General features: G+C 35.7%; 1 protein-coding gene across 2 annotated transcripts in view; it reads left to right on the top strand.

Moving 5' to 3' along the window:
* Window positions 1-27376, top strand: part of LOC136024836 (uncharacterized) — a 55481-nt gene that overhangs the window by 627 nt on the left and 27478 nt on the right. For both annotated transcript variants that reach the window (XM_065700325.1, XM_065700324.1), the window contains exons 2-3: window positions 18872-19106; window positions 24012-24489. In XM_065700325.1, coding sequence (XP_065556397.1) covers window positions 18872-19106; window positions 24012-24489 — 713 coding nt within the window. The remainder of the gene's footprint in view (window positions 1-18871; window positions 19107-24011; window positions 24490-27376) is intronic.

Here is a 27376-nt window from a genome sequence, read left to right as displayed (position 1 = left end):
TTTTAAAGATATCCAAATATCCTAAATTTTGAAAAATTAAGATTAGCCTAATATGGCTAAGAATTCTACTCAAATAACAGGAATTACATTTTCAGAACCAAAAGCAGATAAAAAGCAATGTGGTAACTGAAAATTAAGGTAAAGTGTTCTTTTGTAAAAATTTCAATAGGTATAAACCTGTAATGCAGGCAAATTTAAGGTGAATGTGATGAGTGGTGAATGTTTGCAAGATTTTAAAATTTTGGACAACTTCTCACATTGAGTAAAATTTTGGACAACTTCTCACATTGAGTAAAATTTTGCAATTTTTTTCTTTGTTTCTGTTTTGTTTACACAATGTTGAATATTCTAAAGTGAATTGAATTGATTAAAGTTTGAATTGTCATGGCCCTAGGGCTTTAGTGCAATACAACTGACTATTGTTTATTCACTTTCTTTAAACAAACACAAGGTCTATGTCTCCTAGCTTTAACTAAGTCAAATGCAATTTTGAGACCAGGGATTTCAAAGTAGGTCAAATGAACCTGTGGTATGAATGAGTAATTTGTAAAACATGTAGATTAAAAAAAAGTCTTTTAGAAAACAAAGAAGACAAATGAATAAAGAAAATTACTTCTATATCATAATTATAGGGCACCCTTAAGATAGAAATGAACAAAGATTCAATTAAAAATCTGTTTTGCTTAAACAGACAGAAGGGGTAAACCTCCATTCTTTGACAAATACAATCTCACTTTGGGCTCCTATCTTTTCAAAGGGGTCTTTCTTTGGATTTTTTTCTATCCAACTGAAAACAAAAGAGACAGCATCAGATACAAGTGACCTTCCAATGACCCTACATAGCAAGAGAAAATCATGCAGCTATGCTATGCTTTATCTCAATCCCCCTCCTAATGTGCAGACATATGGCCCAAATTTCATATGTTCAATGTATTTAACCTCCTGTCACCTATTTTTCTAGTTATTGTTTGTCACATTTGGTTCAATTTACAGCTACATGGGATGAAGTTAGAGAGACAGATTGATAAAACAAATAGGAAATATCAGTTATATATTCTCATATTGGGAGGATTGAGGGGTAATTTAGAGCAAAGTTGTATATAAAATGTGTTAGCAGCTATTATTCTACAAATTATGAAGCATGAATTATTTTTTTATTATGTTTCTTTCTCTTCAGGTCCTTCTCTGGGGCTTTACCAAATCAAACATTCTATACCCAGAAAAATTGGCTACAAGCTAGTCTATGTACATAAGCTCAAGTCATTTAACTATGACTTATGAAATTTATATGGCAATCAGGAACTGGATACAGGCTAAAGCAAGTAAAAAAAAGAAGAAAAAGAAACAGGGCTGTAAAATTGGAGTTCAAAGATGGGTAGTGGTTTTCTAGTTCAAAAACACTTCCCTGCCTAGCTCAGGAACTTTTAATAGATTACTCTTCTGATAATTGCCTATCACACATAATTTAAATATTTACCCTTGTATAATAGAGCATTAAAGCAATCTATCACAATTTAAGATATCCAGAGATATGATGCTGATTTACAAATTCCAGGATTCTTTGTTGTAGTTTTCATAATTTTTTGTTTTATAAAGTGTTATATATTCATCATATTTTATTTTATGTCATTAACATTAGTCAAACCTGACTTCTCAACAGAACATTACAACAGAACCTTACAAGTACCACAAACATCTTACAACACATTACATGTTATGGTAACTGTTTGGTGAGAAAAAACTATTTTCCTAGTTTAGCTGAATTTGTTATATTTTGATGCTTATCAGAAATATTTTGTTAATTTTAGGCAGCTGCCCCCCCCCCCTCCCCTCAAAAAAATCTTACACATTTGCTGGTTTATACTTAACTAGTATTCTGCTGAAAACACATATTAATATAGATTTTGTATTGAAGAAACATAAAGCACTCTGGATTTTTTTTTTTTTTTTTTTTTTTTTTTTTTTTTTTTTTTTACCAAGATTAAGCAGTTAAACTTTTTTTTCATTATAGAACTGCACTTAATTTTTTATGCCTTCATTAAATTTGAGTTAATTCTAAGCTATTAGATTGTTACATTGCAGACATGTTGGTTATGAAGTGTTAGGACCAGAGAATGGCATTACAACTTGACTTCAGAACAACTTCTCTGCTTCTAAGCTAAATACAATTCTAGATAATTATTGCTCTCTGAAATCAGGGTTCTATGTTTTGAGTAAGATATTGATAGTCAAATGGAAGTTTTGGTCTCTATATATAAGATTCTGCTTTCAAATCAGTTAGATAGACCTGCTATTCTTTTGTTAGGCTAAGCCTATGATAGTGCTTTATTGTGAAGAGTCAAAATTTGTAGGGATTACAAAGGCTAGCCTGAACAATAAGCTATTACAAGTTATGAGGTTAAAAACTCTGTTTGGTAAAATTCTAGTATAGATAAATTTTGTTATCTTGAAAAAGGTTTAGGTTAGGAAAATGAAACTTTCAGGGATGGGTCTAGAGACTAAACTATGTCATGGGAAAGTATTTTGAAGCATATACCTCTGCTTTTTCTCCCTCTTAAAAATATTTGGTCCACACCCTTAAAAATATTTGCGTTACAAAAGTGCAACCCTTGCAAAATAGATCTTCTATTTAAATGAAAGAAAAAACAAGTGTTTTTAGTGTTATAACTTTGTTCAATTCCAATTTATGAAGTTTCCAAGATTTGCAAATGCATTTCCTAAATTTAGATATAAGACACTGATATGGCTTAAAATTCTACTCAAGTAACAAGAATTGCATTTTCTGAGCTAAAACCAGAGAAATAGAAACTGCTAGCTGAAAATTAAGGTAAGATGTTGTTTTGCCAAAATTTTAATAGTTATAGACCAGCCAAGTATGCAAAATTCTAAGACTTAAAAATCAGAAGAGGGTTAACATATAAGCTTATCAATACCTTCTCAGAGTATGTTTTTAGCTATGGATTAATCATTGAAAGTTTCATTCTCCTAACATAACCCCTTTCAAAGATAGTATAAAGTAGCTAAACTGGATTTTGACTGGAAATTTAATCTATAGCCTGGTAGGGTAATTCCAAATTCCAATCAAAAAGAAATCAAACTAGAATTTTATCCTCTGTTTAGGTAGCTCAACAAAGCCAAAGTTTTATCATTTAGGTTTTTTATCAATGATTTTGCTTTTACAGCATGAATACAAAATTTTCCAAGATATTACCCAAACAATTTGACCAAAGATCTAGCAAATTTAGCCCCTTCCTATCTGTTCAAATAGCCTATACCAGAGAGTATGTTAGATCATTTCTCAATTTACTCTGACCTCAAATTAATGTGAAATATGTCAAATCCAGTGGAAATTAAGCCAGTGCTAAATCATTTAATTATAATAGAATGACACTCTCAACACTTTACAAATGTTTTATGTTCGAAATTTTTTACCCAATGTGACAAGTAAAAAGAGTGTTTTTGCAAAGCAGTTTTGTTTGAGCTCAACCATGTGTATTTTTTTCCATTTTTGTGTAAAACATACAAGCTGGTTAAACCAAAACTGTCAATGGTTAAACCAGTTGGTTGACACAAAAAAAGGCCTTACTTTATTTGTGATAAGTGCCATGTCACATAGAATTAATATGTTTTTGTTTAGTTGACATTTGAGCAAATCAACTACTTGTATATGTGCGATCCTCTTTTGAAATTTGGGCTTATGAAGCCACGTCAGTTCTGACTGAAAGAAAAGAAGAAATCAATTGATGAAAAAAATTTATATTATTGATTTCATTTATTTTCTGAGTGAAAGGAACTAAAGCTCTTGCTACTCCTTTTGTTTGAGAAGTATTATTTTGCTTTTTCCTATAAATCTATTGCGTGGTTAGAGTTTCTGGAATTTCCCTCTCCTGAACTCAATGTTTCCTAACTCTTCTAGCCCCCTCAGGGAAGGGGGCCAAGCATCTAATTGATTATCAGAAGCTGATATTCCTATTGTTGTATCTCCAATATCCAATGATGATAGCCTGAATGAAACCATGATTACTGTCTCTGAGTCACCAATCTCTGAAACTGACAACCTGCTAAATGAGGATTTTCAGACAGTGGGCAGAAAACAGAAACAAAAAAAACCTTCTATGTGTCCTCCTGAAATAATGGGACTCTCAAACCCAAATCCAGCTGTGGAGATAAAGGACAAATCCATTATCCTTTTTACTCCAATAGTAAAAGATCAATCTTTCTCTATCAAAAATATTACTAACATTAGAATGAATCTTTTCAAAACTTTTAGATGCAACTTCACTGTGAATGTGAACAGAGATGGTTCACTAATGGTTATGTTTCTAGAAAGAAATGAAGCCTACAAAGCCCTTAGCCTAAATAAAATTGGCAATATCCCTGTTACACCTGAATGGTGGAAACCAACCCTGAAAAATTCTCAGAAAATAGTACTGTACAACATACCATTGGAACTGTCAAATGACGACTTGAAAGATGGTCTTATGAACAATAAGGGGGAAATGCTAGAGGTTCTGGATGTTCATCGTATGGGCAAACTAGATTCTAAGGGAACAAGAAGTAGTAAGAGTGTCCTCTTTATCTTACCTGCTAGTTCCCAATTTGACTCGGTTTTCCTTTTTGGTCAGCAAAAAGCTCATAAAATATACCAAGAAAAAGCTCTTCAATGCTCAAAATTTTTTAAGCTTGGTCACTCATCTAAGTATTGTTCTTCTTCTGTACCAGGGTGCCCTAATCGCCTTGGTAATAACTCCTTGTCTACAGAAAGTAGATGCACTGAAGTGCCTAAATGTACAAACTGTGATGGTAGACATCAATCAACAGATCACACTTCATGTCCTAAATATGTTCAACGAGCTAAAGTTTTAAAGATTGCTCTTCAAGAAAATGTCCCTTTCCTGATAGCTGTAATGGAGCTGGCCAAACGGTCCAAAGTACCATCAGGTCCAAGAGTTAATGAGGCCAAAGAAGGGAATTTAGCCCTTCCTCAAAAACCCTGGCTACAGGTCCACAAGAACCACCCAAATCAGGCACTCATGCCTCCTACTGAGACTTCTTACCCTCCATTGGCTAAGGAGCATCCCAAGGTGGCTGAAGCTAGTCCATCCCTCAACAATCCTGAAACTAATCCTAAATCTTGGTCTGAAAGAGTGGCAGCTTCTGCTAATATTTCTACTCAAGCCATCACTATGCAAGATAGAGTTGGACCTCATATTACTAATTTAATTAAATATATTGCATCAGTGGACCTAATATTACAATCAAATATGGCTAAAGATAAAAAAGCCAGTATAACAAAAGAAATTGCAGAACACTACTTTTCCAATTCTATCTTCAATGAAATAGGAACAGAATTATCATCCATTCTCTCAAAATATCATGCATGTCACCTATTCAACCCTTCCTATGTTAACTAAGCTGCAGATCCTACAATGGAATTGCGTCTCTTTAAATTCAAATAAACTTGCTGATCTTATCCAATGTGCAAATGATAAGAGAATTGGAATTATTTGTCTACAAGAGACTAATCTTCATCAGTACAAGAAAATCAAAATGCCTGGGTACAAGTGCTACAGGAAGGATAGATCAACTAACAGAAAGGGAGGGGGTGTGGCAATTTTTGTTCATGATTCAATCCAACACTCCCCTCAACCCTTAACTATCTACAGGGATGAAATAGATGTTGTAGGCATATTAATTACCTTAGCCAATGGTAACCATCTTGCCATAAAATCCTTTTATAATCCATGTGGGAGTAAGGACATCCAAAGTATCTTGGAAACAGAATTATCCGGTAATAATACCTTTATTTTTGGTGATTTTAATGCCCATAGTCCTCTCTGGGAACAATCAGCTGGTAGCAACAAAGCAGGAAGAGGAATAGAGTACATATTGTCCAATTTTCCTGACACCTTGATTTTCACTCCATTTGACTTTCAGACCAGGTATAATATTTCTTCTAACTCTTTCTCAACTATAGATTTGCTTCTAGGTCCTTCTTCATATTATGATTTAGTTCAGATGGTAAAGGTGTCATCTCTTCAATCTGATCATTCTGCAATTCTTACATCATTTCAAGATTTATGCTACACTCCCAAACCCTACGTCCCTACATTTATCAACTCCAAAGGTAATTGGTCCCTTTTTCGTGAGATATTAAATGAAGTAGATTTTTCCTTTGTTTCTCCTAATTATGATATTAATGCCATTGAGTCTAATTTGAGATCAATCCTGCTGGAGTCAGGTAAATCAGCAATTCCAATGACTAGGGTACATTTTTACAATAGCTCCAAAAGACCCAAGAATTGGTGGAATGATGAGTGTAGGGTTGCAGTTCGGGCAAAAAGAAAGGCTCGTAAAATGTTTCAAAAGCTCCCATCTCAGTCAACAGCAATCTTTTATAAGCAGTCATGTGCTAAGGTGAAACTAATTTGTAGGAGAGCTAAACAGAGTACCAGGCTGAATTTCAGCTCAAGTATTAGTTTTAGAACCCCAATGTCAAAGGTCCATAATTTCATTAGCCAACTAATAGTGGAAAGCAGCCTAATGATGACCGTAGATATGATATCATTCAGGATGGATATCCAATTGTATCAGATAAAAAGAAGGCAGATCTGTTTACCAATGTTTTTAAAAACGATTGCTCAGATTTTCATCCCAGCCGACCTCCTTTTTGTAATCTCCCTCTTACCTGTTCTTATAAGGGTACTCTGATGAAACCTTTTTCCCAAGATGAATTTTGTGTAGCACTTAATTCTCTTAACATCAAGTCTTCCCCAGGTTATGATGGTATTTATATGAAGTGGATTCTTGAGTCCCCAAAGGTGGTTCATACAGCCCTCTTAAGTCTTTATAATCTTATTTGGTCAAGTCAATAGTTCCCAGATGCCTGGAAGATTGCTCAGGTATTCCCAGCTTTAAAACCTTCTTATTCATCTAATGACCTCAAGTCTTACCGTCCTATATCAGTATTACCTTCCTTTAGTAAAGTTCTGGAAAGGCTTGTCTTATCAAGAATTGAGTGGTTTGCTGAAGTTAACAATCTCTTTCCTAGTGAACAAACAGGTTTCAGAAAAGGACATAGCTCTTTAGATAACATTACCCGGCTAGAAATTGATGTTTGTAACTCTCTCAAAAAAAGACATGTCACAATGGCTGTTCTGTTTGACTGGTCAAATGCCTATGGAAATGTAGTCCACAATAAATTAGTGGAAATCCTAATAAATCTTGACTTCCCGTATCCTTTTATAAGTTTTATAAAGTCTTTTCTAACTGATAGATATTTTTACGTTCAAGTAAATCAGTCTAGAAGTGAGCAATGCCCCATTACAAGAGGACTTCCTCAAGGTGCAATATTGAGTCCTCTTCTATTCAACTTGTATGTTTCTGAATTTCAAGCATCTCATGCATCATTTGGCCTTTATGCAGATGATTTGATCATTTGGAAGTCAGGAAGGGATATTAGCCTTCTTCAAAGCCTTATTCAACAGGATATAAGTTTAGTCCAGAGATTCTCTTTAGCATTTGGCTTCCCAATATCAATCAGTAAAACTAAAGCCATTATATTTGCTAATGGTACTCTAGATCCTCCTAATCCACTGACAATTTTCTCAAAAGAGATCCCATATGGCAATTCAGTGAAGTTACTTGGTTTATTAATGGATTCTAAAATGCAGTGGCATGAACATATTAATTCTTTGAAATCTCTGATTATTCAGAGACTTTGTATTCTAAAAAGACTTGCTGGAAGTAAGTGGGGATGTCACCCAAAAATTATTTTGGATTTTTACAAATTATATATTCGTTCAAATATAGAATATGGGATTCAAATATTTTCAGCTCGTCCCCCATCCTCATTCAAAATCCTTGAATCTTTACAAAATTCTGCTATTCGAATAGCTTTGGGTGTGCATAAGCATACTCCTCTGTCAAAGTTAAGAACACTGTCGGGATTGGTGTCCCTAAGTGAAAGAGCATCTAGTCTAAGGATAAAGTATTTCTCGCAAATCCAGGCTTATGGAGCCAAGCATGCTGTATATGCACATACCTTTGCTGAGAAGTCAGCCTGTCCCAATGCACATTCATCATGGAATCAGTTTCAACTGGAGGTCCCAAACTGGAATCAACATTCGCTTTATGCATATCTCTTTACTGAGTCCCCCCCATGGGAAATGAGTCCTCCAAGCTGTCAAGTAGAACTTATCTCTATTAGTAAAGATTTGATTCCTAATTATGAGATCCAGACTATTTTGGCTGAACACATCTCAAAGGCTTACCCCAACTATAGAAAAATATATACAGATGGATCTGTCCAGAGGGAAAGAGCTGGAGCAGGAGCATGTATCCCATCCCTGAATATGAACATTTATTCTCCTCTCCCACTGGGATCTTCTATTTTGTCTGCTGAATTATGTGCCATCCGCCTGGCCTTGGATGCACTTATAAATTATAACATTGAATCTGAAAATATACTCTGTCTCTCCGACTCTAAATCAGCATTACTACTGATCCAAAATATTAATAGAATTGCTAATGACAAAGATTTATATAATATTAGAGGACAGCTTCTTAATCTTAATATCAAGGAAAATGAAGTTTATTTTCAACATGTTCCTAGCCATAAAGGTATAAAATATAATGATATGGCTGATTCTCTAGCAGCAAAGGCTTCCATGTTATCTCCTAGTCCTTCCTCTGACCTCAATTCACGAGATATTATTAGGCAAAGATCCAAAGTTAATCACACTACATTAATGTTATCTCCATTTCATACAAGATTAAATACAGTGCTATATTACCGGCTGAAATCAGGTGCCCTACTTCTAAATAGCTTGTTATTTAATTGGAAGCTACATCATTCCCCTTTATGCTGAATCTGCTTTTCAACAGAGGAAACAATCCAGCATATTTTATTTGATTGCCAGGCTCAGAGTGAGGAGACTGTTGCTCTTAAGCGTTTCTGCTCCTTGGCTAAGATTCCAAATACTTATACAGCTATCCTGGATTCTAACCTGCCATGGGAAATTGACCGTAAGATATTTAAGGCAGCAATTGACACCTTAAAGAAGAGAAATATTGTTTAATAAAGATTAAAGCTTGAAGAAGTCAATTTTTAAAGAGACGCGATTTATCCATAGTTTTTGATTGTGCAGAAGAGAGCGGGAATGAGTAGGAAGAGCCGTATTGGTACCGGCCGGCCTAGTGCCTTAAACTGCTGGGGACAGGTAGCTCAGCTACTCGCACTTCCCACAATCAATAACTGTGCATTATTGTTCATAATCGTATACATCCATTGTTTGCAGACTGGAGGAGAATAGCGCTTCCAGTAGCTAGTTTTTCTGAAGAAGAAGTCAAAGAGGTGAAAGGACTTGTTGTTAGTCCATATACCTCCCTACAATTTTTGGAACTGGAACGTCACTTTGAAAAACACGCTAATAAAATTTTGGCACAGGCTATGTCAACACTTAAGATATCTTGGGAGAGTACTAGGACGTTGTACAGAGTGTTCTTGCTTAAATCACTGGCACTAGTATGAATATCACACTTCTATGCTGCTAATATTGCTTAAAATAAAATATGTGAAAAGAAACATATTCAGATTTAAATAAAGCTAAAATACAAGAATAAAAAAGAGTCAATACAATAAAAATATAAGTTTATGCAGTTACTACAAATTAAAACATCTTTAAATGGAAACATTAATACGAAATAGAAAGGTCAATATAATGAATATAAGAGTCAATAAATTGTAACTTAAAAAAAAAAAAAAAAATAAAAAAAAAAAAAAAAAACAGAGAATGTTATGCAGATTACAACTCTTTATATACAACAACAACATAGTCTTTCTATGGACCTACTTAGGGGACTAAGCCTGACCTAGGATTGGTCTCATTGTGAAAGCAACAAAATACTTTATAATTTGATTTCTAAACAAATTTCTTTGTACTTCATATTTTGTGCACTTCATGAGAATATGCCTAACATCATCATACTCATTACAAATATCACAGAAGGGCGAACTAACTCTCCCCTAGTTATATAAAACTGAACTGGTTTTGGCATGACCTGTCCTCAATCTAAAAACAGTAACAGCAACAGATCTAACATCATGCAAAAGTTCATCAGGTGGTGCCTTATAGTCATAAAGTTCTAAAATTGGATTTATGCAACTTCTAATAAAATTTTTGGTCTCTCTATCACATAACACCTTATAAATACATGTAAAATATTCATTTTGAGTGGGTTTTACACTTATACTCTGACATTTATAATACCCCACTTTGCTATTATATCAGCAGATTCATTTCCTGCAATTCCCACATGTGCTAGGACCCAGACTATAAATAAATTATTTCCCACAAGCTCTAACGACCTAACTATTTGGTGGATATTACAAAACTAATTCACGACTAGGTTCATGCTCATTCATCAGGTACTTAAGGGCTGATGCTGAGTCAGAGCATATCATCCAACCCATATGAATTAATAAATTCCAATGCCTTATATATAGCAATCATCTCAATTGAAAAAATAGACACACTGCCTGGTAACTTAAACCTACATGAAACTGACATACTGGGAACCACCACTGCACAGCCAGCACCCTTATCAGACTTGGAGCCATCAGTAAAAACTTGTATATAGTCTCTTAAGTGGTCAGTTTGTCTTAGCCAGTCATGTTTGAGCGTCAAGTTATTATTATCCCCACGATCAGGTACAGAAAAATACACATTACTTTTTATTGCACATAGATTATTCAATATATTATCCTCAAAAACTATCTCATTAATGGGTACTATATTTGGACACTCTATTGAAAGCAAACCATTACACCTATAAAAAGCTGGAGTATTCCTATCCTTGAAATTAACATCACTATTATAATTATTTATAATTTCTATCTTGATTATATCCTCATTTAAAGTAGATTTTTTAGTGAAATACTTCACAAGTCGTAGTTTAAGCATGCTCACCCCAATTCGAACATCATAGCTGGAATAGGGGTACTATTTAGGCAGCCAATGGATTGCCTAAGTACACTGTGGAACACCGTATCTAATTTTGTTTTAGATTCTTCTGACTAGCATCACCATATATAAAGCTACCTTAATCAAGCTTACTAACAATAACAGCCTTTATAACTTTACTAAGACTCTTAAAAGGAGCAATTAATATTGTTGATTGATATTAATATTATTAACTAATATTAATAATTTAATATTGAATTAATATTGTTTACCTTTTAACCATTTTCTTCAAAGTTGTAATGAGTGTTGCCAATATTATGCCAAAATCGACAGTAAAAAGTGTTGGTGCGTCTGATGAACCGGGAAAAGACCCGAAAAGCGCGTTTGAGAAAGCCCCTCCAAATCAGACCACTGTATGAAATGCCTAACAGGCCTTGGCGAGAGTTCTAAATGTTTGTAGTGCGACTCTTGCAGCAAATGGATATGTGCTATCTGTTTAAATTTGAATGATGAAGAATTTGATGCATTGAGCTTGGCTACTAGTAAGCTTGAGTGCGCATGGAACTGTTCTGAATGCCTTACAAGCCCACCAACTCATGCCTCCTGTGTAGCAGACATAACATCAGCTCTTTCAGCCTCCATGTTGCCCTTCCAGACAACTATCACCCAGATGCTAACTGAACTGGTCAATAGTACCATGGATACGTTGAAAGCAGACTTCAAACTTTTAAACACTAAAGTGGCTACTATTGAGCAAAACCTCTCCACAAAGTGTGATGAAAAGACTACTTGGTCGATTGCCCGAGAAGAAATCAAATCTGCTAACGTCTCAGCCCTGAGTGCATCCAATATTATACAGATAGTGTGAGCTGAAAAGAATCATGATAGTCGAGAATTAAATATTGTTGCACTTGGAATACTAGTGTCTGGTGACCCTTCTATTTTTATTGAAGATTATTTAGTGCAGCAGTATTGCATCAATCCTGGCGAGCTAATTAATGTTAGACGTTTGCCGTCTCGTCCAAATTCAACCCCTAGCCAACGTACTACACTGGTAATTTTCACTGTGTCCAATTTTGAGGTTAAGAAAAAAACCTTCATCTGAAAAAAAATCTTGTAATCAGGAACTTAGAAATCGTCATAAAAACGACGCAGACCTACTGCAGACTGCAGCTCCACAGTAGGAGATGATTTTGGACTAAGCTGTAATGGTTCTCATCTGGACAGACTATTGTCACCAGATGAGAGTGTAGATAGTTCGTTTGTTTCAGTTGATGATGGTGTTTTATGTAGTAGTGAGTTGTCTTCAAGTAGTTCTCATTTTTTCAAAGCTATTTCAACAGTTTCTTCTGGTGCTTCATCAACTGAGTATCTTTCTGCTGGTGTATTTTTTGTTAATAAATCATCTCTGCAAAGTGCAACCAAAAGTGCAACTCGTGCAAATGATTTTGGAAAATTAAGGATTCTTAGTGCGAATGCTGACGGCCTCTTCAACAAGGTTCCAGAGCTCCATCTCTGTCTAGCAAAATAAATAGTTGATATTGCAGCCATATCTGAGATATGCCCCAAAAATGTGAAACAGCCTCTTACAGCCAAAGCACTTGAAATCAGCGGATACCAACTTATATCTAACATTGAGTCTGATGCCTGCAGGAGAGGTGTTTGAATATATGTAAAAAGCAGTTTCAAGGTAAGCACTTTGATTCCCTCCTCCTATTGCTGTGTTTGGGTTGAGAATGTCTGGGTTAGACTGCAGTGTGGTAACTCTACAATGGCAGTTGGAGTGGTTTATTGTAGTCCTAATACTCCCTCTCGCCTTGAATCTGAACAGTATCTTGTTAATATCATTTCTGATATTATCAAAGACTCGTGTAACCAACATGTGGTGATTGTTGGAGACTTTAATCTTCCCGAGTATGACTGGGTTGATGGTTCTGGTTTTTCAGCCAAAGAACAGGAATCTCCATTTCTTACTTGTCTGTCTGAACATTCGCTGTTCCAAACTGTTGACCAACCTACATGGTACAGAGGAGGTCAAGCATCCAACATACTGGACCTAGTTATTCTTAATAATCCCAATTTGTGGACTAAAAATGAATTTCTTTCTCCTATTGGTACCAGTGATGATGCTGCTATCCTCACAGAATTGTGCTTGTCTACTATTCAACCTCTTCCTAAACAACACAAAGTTGTTGATTACAAACGTATCTCTGAGTGACTTGCTGACTTTGATTGGGATACCATATTCACTTCAGATATCCAAGAATCTTGGCAGAAATTCAAAGCTGTATTGCTAGTTTTTGAAAAAGCTCACACTAGAACATTTTGGAGAAGACAGGCAAAATTACTACCCTTCATGACTTGTCTAAATAGCAAACTATTGAATAGGAAGAATCGAACCTGGAAACACAGTAAAAAAAGAAAACAGCTGCAAACTATCAGAAGTATCAAAAGGCACGGAATGAGGCCACCAATTCCATCTTAAATGCCGAAATATGCGCTCTGTCCCTGATTTGATCCTTCATGGTCAGACAGTTTCAGACCCAGCTATTAAAGCCAAGATCCTAAATAACTAGTTTTCATCAGCTTTCACACCAGAAACTGCTAGTCAGCTCCCATCTCCCCCCTCATATGCTGTTACTCAACCATTGTCACCTCTTGAGCTGACTGAGGAGTCTGTTTTGAAACAGCTAGCTTTGTTGGATATAAATAAATCTGCAGGGACAGATGGCCTCCACCCCTGTCTCTTGCATGAGTGCAGAAAAGAAATAGTATACCCACTTTCAAAGCTCATCCAGACTATCTCTTGATAGCTCAAAGCTTCCTGCAGAGTGGAAAGTGCCACATATTACCCCTATTCACAAAATGGGAAGGAAAGATTCTGCGGAAAACTACCGGCCTATTAGTATTCCGCATTTTCTACAGGCTGCAGAGCATAAACTACTCTACCCATGTGCAACAAGGTCGTTGGTGTTTGAATCAGTTGCAGGTTTGATCAGTTGCAGTTGCAGGTTTGTTGCAGGTGTTTGAATCAGTTGCAGTGCTCGATTGAACAATGAGTTGAACTCACTGAGCTTTTTAAGGTATTTTAAAGGTAGAAGGGAAAGACATGAGTGGTGTCAATCTTTATTTGAGTCTGACCAATTCAGAAGTAAAATTATTTACTTGTGTTTTAAATATGTTCCATCCATTATTAACAGACTGAACATCGGAATTTCAAGAATGCAGATGTGAAAATCCATAAATTATATTTCACCACTTTTTCAAGAAATAGCCTAGGAGCCGATTTCGTTAGCGAATGTCAACTGAGGCCTGGAAAAACCGTCCGGTTTCAAGTTGTTTTTCAGATCCTTGAAACTTCAGGAGCATAGAAGATGTGGATTTTGGTGCAGAACTTCAATAGCTTGAAAGCATCTAAAAGGGCCTAGTCAAGGAGCACCGTGGAAGAGGTAAAAAAAAATGCTGTTTAGCATTTTGTATCAAACTATCAAGCTCTTAACCAAGATACAATTGCGAATCAAACTGAAAAGATCCTCTATTGAATCTAGTTAAAAGTCTGTTCAAGCATTGCAGAGTCTGGGCAAGTTAAGTTAATTGTTCCTCTGTTGAAGATGTTTAACGAATGCTTCATTCATGTCAATCTTCAGAAGTTAAATACAGAGGGGAGACATTTTCCTTTTATAAGTAAAGCAGATTGGGTTTTTAATCAGTCTGTAGTTAATTTTTGGAAGTGTGGTGCCAATTTAAAAATTATACCCAACAATCCCTTCTTACAGTTTTATGCTGACATTGACGTATCTACCCCATTCTATTGGTAGAGCAGAGTGTCAGTGTTCTGATTTAAAAACAATAAAGACCCCAATACGCAAAAAACTCAATCTAAAAACCCTTTCTGAGCTTGGTTATATCAGAAGGGCGACTACTGAGCCAATTTCTTGGAAAATCCCAGACACTCCTGTAATGAAAGCAAGAAAACGGAAAGACTAAACTCCCAGATTAACTATGTTCCCAAATTGATTATGTCTACATCACTGCATAAGAATTTAATATGTCATATATGTGTTAAAAGTTAGTGTTAAATTAAGTCCAGAAGGATTATCTCATAGAGACGTTTATCTAGATTGCAATCTGTATTTAGATCTGCAACATATTATATATTTGTAAAAAGTTAGTGTTAAATTAAGTCCAGAAAGATTATCTCATAGAGACGTTTATCTAGATTGCAATCTTTATTTAGATCTGCAACATATTATGTATTTGTAAAAAGTTAGTGGTAAATTAAGTCCAGAAAGATTATGTCATAGAGACATTATCTAGATTGCAATCTGTATCTAGATCTGCAACATATTGTATATGTGTAAAAAGTTAGTGTTAAATTAAGTCCAGAAAGATTATCTCATAGAGACATTTATCTAGATTGCAATCTGAATCTAGATCTGCAACATATTATATATGTGTTAAAAGTTAGTGTTAAATTAAGTCTAGAAAGATTATCTCATAGAGACGTTTATCTAGATTGCAATCTGTATCTAGATCTGCAACATATTATATATGTGTAAAAAGTTAGTGTTAAATTAAGTCCAGAAAAATTATGTCATAGAGGAGTTTATCTAGATTGCAATCTGTATCTAGATCTTCAACATATTATATATGTGTAAAAAGTTAGTGTTGAATTAAGTCCAGAAAGATTATCTCAGAGACGTTTATCTAGATTGCAATCTTGAAGTATTTTGAAGTACCTACCTCCTCTTCCTCTCCCTCTAGAGGCTCCTGACCTTTAAAAGTATGCCTATATGTGTTATAAAAGTGAAACCTTGCAAAATAGATCTTCTGTTTGAAGGAAGTACAACAAAACTGTTTTCAGCTTTACAACTTTGCTCAATCACAATTTATAAGGTTTTAAAGATATGGAAATAGCCTAAATTTTGAAAAATTAAGATTAATATGGCTCAGAATTCTACTCAAATAACAGGAATTAGATTTTCAGAACTAAAGGCAGAGAAAAAGCAACTGGTAACTGAAAATTAAGGTAAAATCTTGTTTTGTAAAAATTAAATCCTGACTGGATCTGGTGACATTGGGGGGGGGGGATTTGGGAGGGGGGAACCTAACATTTTGGAAAACACTTAGAGTGGAGGGATTGGGATGAAACTTGGTGGGAAAAATAAGCACAAGTCCTAGATATATGATTGACACAACCGGAACGGATCCACTCTCTTTGGGGTAGTTGGGGGAGGGGGGTTAATTCTGAAAATTAGAACAAATGAGGTATTTTTAACTTACAAATGGGTGACCGGATCTCAATAAAATTATATATTTAGTATATATTGTCTCAGAGCTCTTATTTTAAATCCTGACCGGATCTGGTGACATTGGGGGGGGGGGACCTAAAATCTTGGAAAACACTTAGAGTGGAAGGATTGGGATGAAACTTGGTGGGAAAAATAAGCACAAGTCCTAGATACATAATTGACATATCCGGAACGGATCTGCTTTCTTTGGGGTAGTTGTGGGGGGGGGGGTTGATTCTGAAAAAAAATCAGGTACTTTTAACTTACAAACGGGCGATTGGATCTCAATGAAATTTGATATTTAGAAGGATATCGTGTCTCAGAGCTCTTATTTTAAATCCTGACTGGATCTGGTGACATTGGGGGGAGAGTTGGGAGGGGGAACCTAAAATCTTGGAAAACCCTTAGATTAGAATGATCAGGATGAAACTTGGTGGAAATATAAGCACAAGTCCTAGATACATGATTGACATAACTGGAATGGATCCGCTCTCTTTGGGGTAGTTGGAGGGGGGGGGGTTAATCCTGAAAAATTAGAAAAAATGAGGTACTTTTAACTTACAAACAGGTGATCGGATCTCAATGGAATTTGATATTTAGAAGGATTTCATGTCTCAAAGCTCTTATTTTAAATTCCGACTGGATCTGGTGACATTGGGGGGAGTTTGGGGTGGGGGAACCTAAAATCAGGGAAAACGCTTAGATTAGAATGATCAGGATGAAACTTGGTGGGAAAAATAAGCAAAAGTCTTCGATACGTGATTTACATAATTGGAACGGATCTGCTCTATTGGGGGGGGGGGAGGTTAATTCTGAAAAATTAGAAAAATGACATATTTTTAACTTACAAAGGAGTAATCGGATCTTCATGAAACTTCATATTTAGAAGGACCTTGTAACTCAGATCTCTTATTTTAAATCTCAACCGGATCCAGCGTCATTGGGGGGGGGGGGTGGCAGTTGGGGGGGGGACCGGAAATCTTAGAAAATGCTTAAAGCGGTGAGATCAGGATGAAACTGGATGGGAAGAATAAAAACCTGTCTAAGATACGTGACTGACATAACTGGACCGGATTTGCTCTCTTTGGTGGAGTTTTTTTTTTTTTTTTTTTTTGGGGGGGGGGTAATTTTGAAGATTACCAGATTTTTAAACAAAATAGTTTAGAAGGGGCAATTGCCCCCCCCCCCAATTGTTGCATTGATCTAATGTAATATATACGATAATCAGAAAAATATTTAAAAGGCATCCCCATAAAGGCGTATTATTCTAAGTAACCCACGAATGCTTTACATTCCTAAAACCTATCTTAAAAATTATCATGTAATGTAAGTTTGTCCCCAGAAGACAGGACATTCTTTAAATTTTTTTCTTCTTTTTTTTCAATCTATTAACATAGATATTAGGGGTAATTTTGAAAATTGAGGTATTTGTGACTTACAAAAGGGTGACCAGATCCTAATGACATTTGATATTTAGGAGGATCTTGTGCTTTAAAGCTCTAATTTTAAATTCCAACTAGATTCTGTGTCATTGAGGGGAGTTGGAGGGGGAAACCAGAATTCTTAGAAAATGTGAAAATTGGGGTATTTTTATCTTACAAATAGGTAATTGGATTCTATTGAAATCTGATATTTAGAAGGAATTCATGTCTCAGAGCTCTTATTTCAAATCCTGACCAGATCTTTTGACATTGGAGGGGGAAATCTTGGAAAATACTTGGAGTGGAGGAATCGGGATGAAGCTTGGTGGATAGAATAAGCAAATGTCATTGATACGTGATTGACGTAACCGTACTGGACTTGCTCTCTTTGGGGGAGCTGGGGGGAGGAGTTCAGGGATTTGGCGAGGTTGGTGCTTCTAGACGTGTTAGGACAATGAAAATTGGTAGGTGTGTCAGGGAGCTGCACAAATTGACTTGATAAAGTTGTTTTCCCAGATTTGACCATCTGTGGGGCTAAAGGGAGAGAAAAAATTAGAAAAAAGTCGGTATTTAGAACTTATGAGTAGGTTATTGGATCTTAATGAATTTTGATATTTAGAAGGACATTGTGACTCAGAGTTCTTATTTTAAATCCTGACCGGCATTAAACCTCTGATTTTCCTTTTTAATCAATCTATTGATTGTTAGGATTTTGTTAGAGCTCATACCATATGAGCTCTTGGCTCTTAGCTCTTCTTGCCTCGTTACAAGTGCCATAAGAGCTCTTAGCTCTTGTTCTTCTTTATCATTTGCTTCATTTTTTTTTCGTGATTAAGAACCTTCATTATAAACAGAGTATGTCTATAACTATCTTCGCGTTTCATTGCGATCATAGTCAGATCTTTATGTGATGTGGTGTGTTCTTTTTCTAAATCTTTTTTGTAGGAAGGAATTCTTGAACCATTTTTAGAGAATGGTAATCCTTGCCCCTTCCTCTTGGCTCACGTAGAGTACACCATCACATAGTTTCAGCTATCTTCTTCAGAGTTTGATTGACGTAAATTTTAAAGCATATTGTTCAGCAGTCTTTATGAGGAAAAGGTCTAGAAGTGTATGAATACATCAGAACAGCTTATTCAAGGTTTTTTTGTATAGATTATTTATAAGATATTATTCATTCCAGTTAATTTTCTAGGAAGCTAGACTTTAGAAGTGGATTTCCGAGCTCAGCAGACTTTGTAGAGAAGTTTCTACAAGATGAAAAAAGGTTAGAGTTCGTGCAAGATTTGAGCATAAGCAGTTTGTTCTGGATCGAATCAAAGACATTGAAAACGCATCTCTTAAAAATGACAGATCTAAAAGTTTTAGATGTTCATGGTACTTTGCTGACACAACGGGATTTAAAAGCTGTTGTAAATGCCTGTCCAAATGTGAGTTACTATGCTTGCATGTAACATTTATTTTGGTTTTCCAAACTATTTCATGTATGTTTTCTTGTTGCATTTATTTATTACAGGACAAAAAACTCACTGTGATTTTTTTTTCAGTTTTAGAATATGATCTTCTGCTCCCCTCCCCCCAAAAATGAAAGAAAAAATATAACGCTATAGATTCACCAGTCATAATAAACAAATGGAAGATTGATTGGTACATTTCAGTAGTAATGTCAAAGCGAGCTTTTAACTAGCCAACCCATGGATAAATTTGAAATTAACTTAGATTACTACTGCTAAAAAGACAAATATTAATAAAAATGCCGTTTTTCATATTATATAATTATTCTATCAATGGTCATAGGAAGTGCGAATGAAATAACAACATATAACTTAAGAGTAATATTTGATAGTAAATTGAGTAATTCACTCGGTTGAATTCATAGCTTTCATCATCTTCTTCTTCTTGTCTGTTTATTTCTAAAGTTCTTTTAATCTTTTAACAGCCATAATTTACAGTTTTTCTGGCAAACACCCTTAACTTAATTTTGAAACCTTTTTTTTTCTCTTTGGGTCCCATGTATGACACTTTTCATTAAATTTAATTTATTCCTCTTGCTACTCTTGAATCTTTCACATCTTTTGTTTTGAATGATTTCATAGCTCTCCACAGAATATCTGGGCTGGTGGAAAATTTTAGGTAAAAAAAGAAATGTCAAGCATAAGGGTTTGACAGCACATTTGACAGTAGATCATTTGTAAAGTCGGGCTTCAAACTCCTAGAATTAACCTGGTACCTGTTTGAGTTCGGTAAAATGGCTACGTAGCAGCAGATTTGTGGGATCTTCTATGGTAAAACTGATGCAGAATATGTATTAAAGAGTACATAGTGGCTGCTGCTGTAGCTAGTCTCTTTTAGCCTTCTGGTAAATGATGCATATACCATTCTTGGTTAATTTCATTGGCGATGGAGCAAACCTTCCAGAATTTCATTTAAGCCCTATTTTCCAACGTCTATCCAGTCAGTTTGCTGCTTGGATTTGGTTCATTTTTGCACTGAATCGGAAAATTGCTCGTTTTTGCAATGTGTTAGCAAAACTCTGCATTTTCGACTTGACTTTCTTTTGCATCAATTTTCAGACTCAATTTCGCAGCAAGTCAAAACTTAGCTTAGTTTTTTAGTCGAATGAGGAGTTGGCTCGTTTATACCCAATAAAGGACTCGGACACACGATATATGGATGTTTTTGTACCACAGATGTCTTCCAGGTATTCTAAAGGTTAGGCAGTGTGAAATAATTAGGAATGATACCATCAACTGTAGAGCTGCAAACCGGCCGCGTTTTGCGACGACTTATGCTCTAAGTTGGATGCGTTAGAGGAAGCGAGCCCCTGGTCGAAAAAAAACAACTTGGTTATTTACCATTGAGTCTCACTTGGAGCCACCTTGTGGGCTCATAAATTACAATGGAGGGATAGAGAATGGTTGTTGATCATGACTCCCATGATGAGCCATGGGCTTGCAATATGAAACAAGTACATGTACTAGTATGGATTTACAAGTTACACCTCATGATGACAAAGTATGGACGAAATGGTAGAAAGTATAGAAAATTTCAAGGATTTGTAAAAGAGTTCCAAGTTTAGCTTGCTCAAAATCTCTGGTGTCTTGTAGAATATTGTGGCAGCTCAGGTACCTGTGAGCAAAAATATTTCAGATCCGTGCAGTCCAGTCATACTGTTCCTTAAGTGTTTTTTCTTGTTCCGCTCTTGTATTTTCTAATCCACACTGGACATGTAGAGGAACAATATTTACATATTTTGCATATATAAATTGATAGAAAAATATTTTTTTATTTTGATTTTTACAGTGATTCACCATTTTATAATCGCTTCTTAAGGGGATTCGATACCATTAATAATCAGTAAATCTTGTCCCTTATAAACTTTATTAGTTTGTTTGACCAAACTATTTGGAATTGATCGGGCGATCTTGCTGTAACTTGTAGAGCTTGGATAAGCCATCTGAATAAGTGGCAGAAAGCTAGAAGTGGACACTATCTTTCCCTGAAACATTAGAAAAACCCTATAACTTCCCTTGTTTTAAGCAGGAGATAGAGTGTTAGCGAAACTGATTGTTTGAGTTTAGTTTTTTCGAATAAACGGAGCAAAATTTTTATTTTAAAATCGAGGAGAGGCTAGTTACGAAAAAGAAATGTCGTTTGTTCGATATGGCAGCTTTGCGAGTTTCCTGTGTTGCAACCCGCTTTGACTGAAAACTTTGCCGACACAATTTCATTGTCTTTTCAATCAAATTTCCCAGCCAAATCGTAAGTTCTCAATTGGTTTCATTGAAAACTAGTCCCCTAGGGTATTTCAGTAATACACCCTTTGTATTTGAGACACTCAACCGATGTTGAGGCTCACAAATGATGATTAAGGTATCAAATCCTCTTAGTTATTGCACAACTCCTTATATTAATACACAATGGTGGTTTTAGGCCTCACAACCGGGGGCGGGGCAAGAAATACCATAGGAGTGTAAAAATATAAAAAAAAAGGATCTAATGCCAGGTATAAGAAAAACTGGAGAGGAGCCCCCCCCCCCCGTCCAGACCTTGAACTACCAATGTCAATAACTAAAGGGTACATATAAAACCGCTTTAAATTCTTAAGAATAAAGAAATTAATTTTTTATTCAATTTTTTTATTTTTTTAAATGGACTTGCAAAGTTGTATATAGGAAACTATATGGCGCATAGGAAACTACTTTTTTTTCCTCAAGTATTTATTATTTGAAACTTATAAGATAAGTAAATTTTTCAATATTTTGTTTAAAAGATTAAATAATTGTTGTTGCTTCTAACAAAAATTATGTTGGTTCCGCCTCTTCTCCAGTCCCTTGGTGTCTACAATCTCCAAAGATCTAGGTGCTTAACAAAGACGCCAAAAACTATCAATTTCGAATAACTACTAATTGTCAATAGAATTCTGGATAAATTGCCTTGATTAAATTTAATTGGGTTGATCTTTGTCCAAATAGCTCAATTCCTCAGTTCATTTTAAGGAAGGAAATGATTAGTAATATATTTGACTTTTTATGATCAAACCCAAGATAATGGTAATAATATTTAGTTTATTACCCATAGGACAGAGGTGAAAATACAAAATGAAAAAAAATTAAATCTTATATAAGGAAGAAGTTTCGCAAATAGATCTGGATCAGTCAGTGAAAGCACCATGTACCTAACGAAACATCCCCAACAAGTTTAGCATATAATAAATAAAAACACGAACAATATCTTTATCATGATGTTTTCTGATAAGTTTTATGTTACGACAAGGAGGAGGCAGATGGATAATCTACTTTTTGATGGTGTTATGTTTATCATAAGAGAAAGAAATAACTTTTGGAAGTAACCCTAACGGAGGCAAAGAAGAAACAAAACATCGATTTCCAATAGAATGAGTCTTTTCCGAAGTTTCTACGACATTAAATGGGTCATCTGAAAATTTCTCACAAATGAAACCCTATTAAAGAATTGGATTGGACATGAAGGCTGTCCTTGGCTTTCGATTCAGCCTGTCTTGTGATGTGACTTCACGTGAATGTGACTTCGTGATGTCACGTGAAGATGATTAATTGAAGCTTTTCTTATTGTAAGCGTTTTACGTGTAAAACGCTTGCCGTGAGGAGGCTAAGGAAAAGCGTTTACGTGTATGTCTAGATTGAATGGAGAATCCAGATATCTCCCTAACTGTGATTATCGGAGATAAAAACTTGGACTTACAAGTACGATCCAGAGAATATGAAGCAGAAAATGAAATGTGGAAATTCAGATTAGCCATGGATAAAAAAAAGCCAGAATGTCAAAATTGAAAACCAAGTCCATGTTGATGTTTTTTTCGATTCACGTGGGATTATACTCCAAGAATGAGTTCTTCAAGGTCAACATACGGTTGGCCAACATACTGTCAGTCAAGTGGACAGCCTCACTTACCTGTGTAGCATTATTAGTAAAGACAGCATTCCTTTTTTGCTACTGCAGGTGTTAAAAGTAGAATAGCTAAGGCCCAGCATATTTTTTTCACAATTGAAAAATGTTTCTAAGAATAGGAAGATACTTTGAACCAAGATTAGAATATTGGAAGCTCCAGTAATGGCCCTGCATGGTTCTGTAAGCTTGGGTGCTCCAAAAAATGGTGGAGGATTTGCTATATTTTCTCTAGAAAAATTGTTAATGGATTGTGTTGGGTACCCGACTAACTAAAAGTATCACAAACTGGAAGCTGTACGAAAAATGTGGGTCAATCCTGATTTCTAGGGTTATTTTGAGAGAAAGGATGAGATGGCTATGACCTGTTCTGCGGATGAAAGATGATAGATTGCCAAAGATTGTCCTTGTCTGCCAACTGTCTAGGGCCAAACGAAAAGCAGGTCGATCTGTAATGGCGTGGGAAAATGTCGTAAGAAAAAATTTAAGGGAAACAGTAGCTTTATGGGAGGGTGTAAAGAGGGAGGCTTTGAATTGATTGGGATAGAGAAGGAGCGTGTGTATCTTTGTTTGCCTCAGGCGGTATGGTGCTGTAATGAGTTGTTAATAATAATAGTAGTAGAAATGGTTATTGCTGAAATTATTTAATTACCTAGAGACAAAGAAAAAAACATGCTTTTTGAAAAATGCTTTGAAAAAATCGACGCATTTATTTTTTATTTAACGATCGTCTTACTGCAAAGTATTTTGAATTTCTATCTCTTGCCGTTACTGATCTGCAGACTGTCGATGACAAAAAAAAATAAATATAACCTACACTCGGAGTAGCATTACGCAGCAACACCATGTATCATAGAAAATGCTCAGAGGAACCTGATTGATTACTAAATCTTTTTTTTTCTCTTTAGTTGACTCACCTTTCGTGGACCTGCAGGCTGCTGAGCGATCAACAGACGGAAGCAAGGGATATTTCCAATTCATTTAAAAAAATTCAAGTTTTATGTATTTACACCCAAAACTTGCATGAATTTATCGAAATCTTTCCTGAACTTTTGTCGGGCTGCAATAAACTACATAGTTTATATATTAATTATGCAGTCAAAGCATATGCAGTTATGCATAACCAAGAAGCAATGGGAAGAATTTCACGAACAAATTTAAAACTATCAGTGCTAAAAGTTGTTGCTTCTAGTCTCGACCTCAGTAGTAGCAGGCTAGGTGCTATCTTTGTTGACAAAATTATAGCATCATGTTTAACAAGTGAAAATTTTGAGAACTCCACTTCACCTGCTGACAGAAGAGTATTTCGATGCGTTTGGAATGAAGTATGCTCTTCATTCCATTTGGAGGATGATTTCACTTGGGAACAGAAACGCGAAGCCTGCTGTGAGTAAATAATGCTTCCACATACATAGATTTTTAATAGTGGTTCGATATACTAGAGAACTAAAAACTGCATTAAATTTTAATTTATCTGATCAGAGATACAAAAAAAAAAGAATACTTCGTCTGTTATATATAACAGGGGCATCAATTCATGAAAATGTGGTTAGGGGGGACAAATGTATTTTTCAAAATCAAGGAGAACAATTTTGCTGTTTTGGATTTTTTTAAATGAAATACGAAAAATATATTTTTCAATAAAAATACAAAAAAAAACATTTATCAAAATCTAGGGTGGGGTGAACAAAATAGTTTAGAAGGGGCAATTGCCTCCCCCAATTGTTGCGTTGATCTAATGTAATATATACGATAATCAGAAAAATATTTAAAAGGCATCCCCGTAAAGGCGTATTATTCTAAGTAACCCACGAATGCTTTACATTCCTAAAACCTATCTTAAAAATTATCAAGTAATGTAAGTTTGTCCCCAGATTGAAGACAGGACATTCTTTAAATTTCTTTCTTCTTTTTTTTCAATGTATTAACATAGATATTAGGTGGTAGCTCAATTTTTACTTTCATTTCTTTTACAGAAGATGTTAAAGAGTTAAGACTAGCTATTGAAAAAAACCAACAAAGTGTAAAAAAGGACATGGTGTAAAGAATGGCAATGCAAAGGTGACTCTTGAACATATTTCCAAAAGAGATTAGATTATTTTTAAATACTAGTTAATTGAAATAGATTAAATAAACTGAAATTTTTCGTGACCAAACGTAAATGTACTTCGGAATCTATCGCTACGCCGTACTGTATTGCTTGAAGTACCGTGTTGCATGTTGAAATTAACATCAATTAATCATTATGTTTGGCAAATTTTCGTAAACAAGTGACGTTTATCATGGAGTTTTGGCCCGTGGGTCGTCGTAACCTTGTTGTTAAAGTACCCTATCTAGTACATAGGAAGTCGTTTGGGGTTAACCCTACCATCGGTGAATCTTATTATGTTTTTATGGCACTTGGTATTAACCAAGTGACATATAGCAATCGCAAATTCTGTCGGTCTGTCGGTCCCGGTTTTGCTACTTTAGGCACTTCCAGGTAAGCTAGGACGATGAAATTTGTCAAGCTTATCAGGGTCCAGAGCAGATTAAGTTAGAAATAGTCGTTTTCCCGATTTGACCATCTGGGGGGTGGGGGGGGGGAGTGGGGGGCCGGTTAATTCAGAAAAAATAGAAAAAATGAAGTATTTTTAACTTATGAGCGGGTGCTGGGATCTTAATGAAATTTGATTTTTGGAATGATATTGTGTCTCAGAGCTCTTATTTTAAATCCCGACCGGATCTGATGATATTGGGGGGAGTTGGAGGGGAGAAACCTAAAATCTTGGAAAAAACTTAGAGTGGAGGGATCGGGATGAAACTTAATGGGAAAAATAAGTACAAGTCCCAGATACATGATTGATATAATTGGAATGGATCCACTCTCTTTTGGGTAGTTGGGGGGGGGGGGGGGTAATTCTGAAAAATTAGAAAAAATGAGGTATTTTTAACTAACGAACGGGTGATCGGATCTCAATGAAATTTGATGTTTAGAAGGATATCGTGTCTCAAAGCTCTCGTTTTAAATCCCGACCGGATCTGGTGACATTGAGGGGAGTTTGGGGTGGGGGAACCTAAAATCATGGAAAACGCTTAGATTACAATGATCAGAATGAGACTTGGTGAGAAAAATAAGCAGAAGTCTTAGATACGTGCTTTACATAATTGGAATGGATCCGCTCTCTTAGGGGTAGTTGGGGGGGGGGGGGGTTAATTCTGAAAAAATTAGAAAAAATGAGGTAATTTTAACTTACGAACGGGTGATCGGATCGCAATGAAATTTGATATTTAGAAGGATATCGTGTCTTACAGCTCTTATTTTAAATCCTGACCGAATCTGATGACATTGGGGGAAGTTTGGGGTGGGGGAACCTAAAATCATGGAAAAGGCTTAGATTGGAGGGATCGGGATGAAACTTGGTGGGAAACATAAGCAGAAGTCTTAGATACGTGATTTATATAATTGGAATGGATCCGCTCTATTAGGGGGGGGGGGTGCTAATTCTGAAAAATAAGAAAAAATGACGTATTTTTAACTTACGAAAGAGTGATCGGATCTTCATGAAACTTCATATTTAAAAGGATCTCGTAACTCAGATCTCTTATTTTAAATCTCAACCGGATCAAGCGTAATTGGGGGGGGCAGTTGGGGGGGGGGGGGCGGAAATCTTAGAAAATACTTAAAGTGGTGAGATCAGGATGAAACTGGATGGGATGAATAGACACCTGTCTAAGATACGTGACTGACATAACCCGATCGGATCTGCTCTCTTTGGTGGAATGGGGGGGGGGTAATTTGAAAATTGAGGTATTTGTAACATACGAAAGGGTGACCAGATCTTGATGAAATTTGATATTTAGAAAGATCTTGTGCTTTAAAGTTCTAATTTTAAATTTCGACCAGATCCTGTGACATTGGGGGGGGGGGCTGGAGGAGGAAACCGGAATTCTTGGAAAACGTGAAAATTGGGGTATTTTATCTTACGAATAGATGATCAGATCATAATGAAATTTGATTTTTAGAAGGAATTCATGTCTCAGAGCTCTTATTTCAAATCTCGACCAGATCTTTTGACATTAGGGGGAGTTGGAGGGGGAAATATTTGAAAAACACTTGGAGTGTAGGAATCGGGATGAAGCTTGGTGGATAGAATAAACAAATGTCCTTGATACGTGATTGACAGAATCGTACTGGATTCGCTCTCTTTGGGGGAGTTGGGGGGAGGGGTTCAGTGATTTGGCGAGTTTGGTGCTTCTGGACGTGCTAGGACGATGAAAATTGGTAGGCGTG

Source organism: Artemia franciscana, chromosome 3, assembly GCF_032884065.1.
Source record: "Artemia franciscana chromosome 3, ASM3288406v1, whole genome shotgun sequence".
Taxonomy (NCBI): Eukaryota; Metazoa; Arthropoda; class Branchiopoda; order Anostraca; family Artemiidae; genus Artemia; species Artemia franciscana.
Note: the sequence above shows the minus strand (reverse complement) of the source record. Positions and strands in the feature narration are given on the sequence as shown.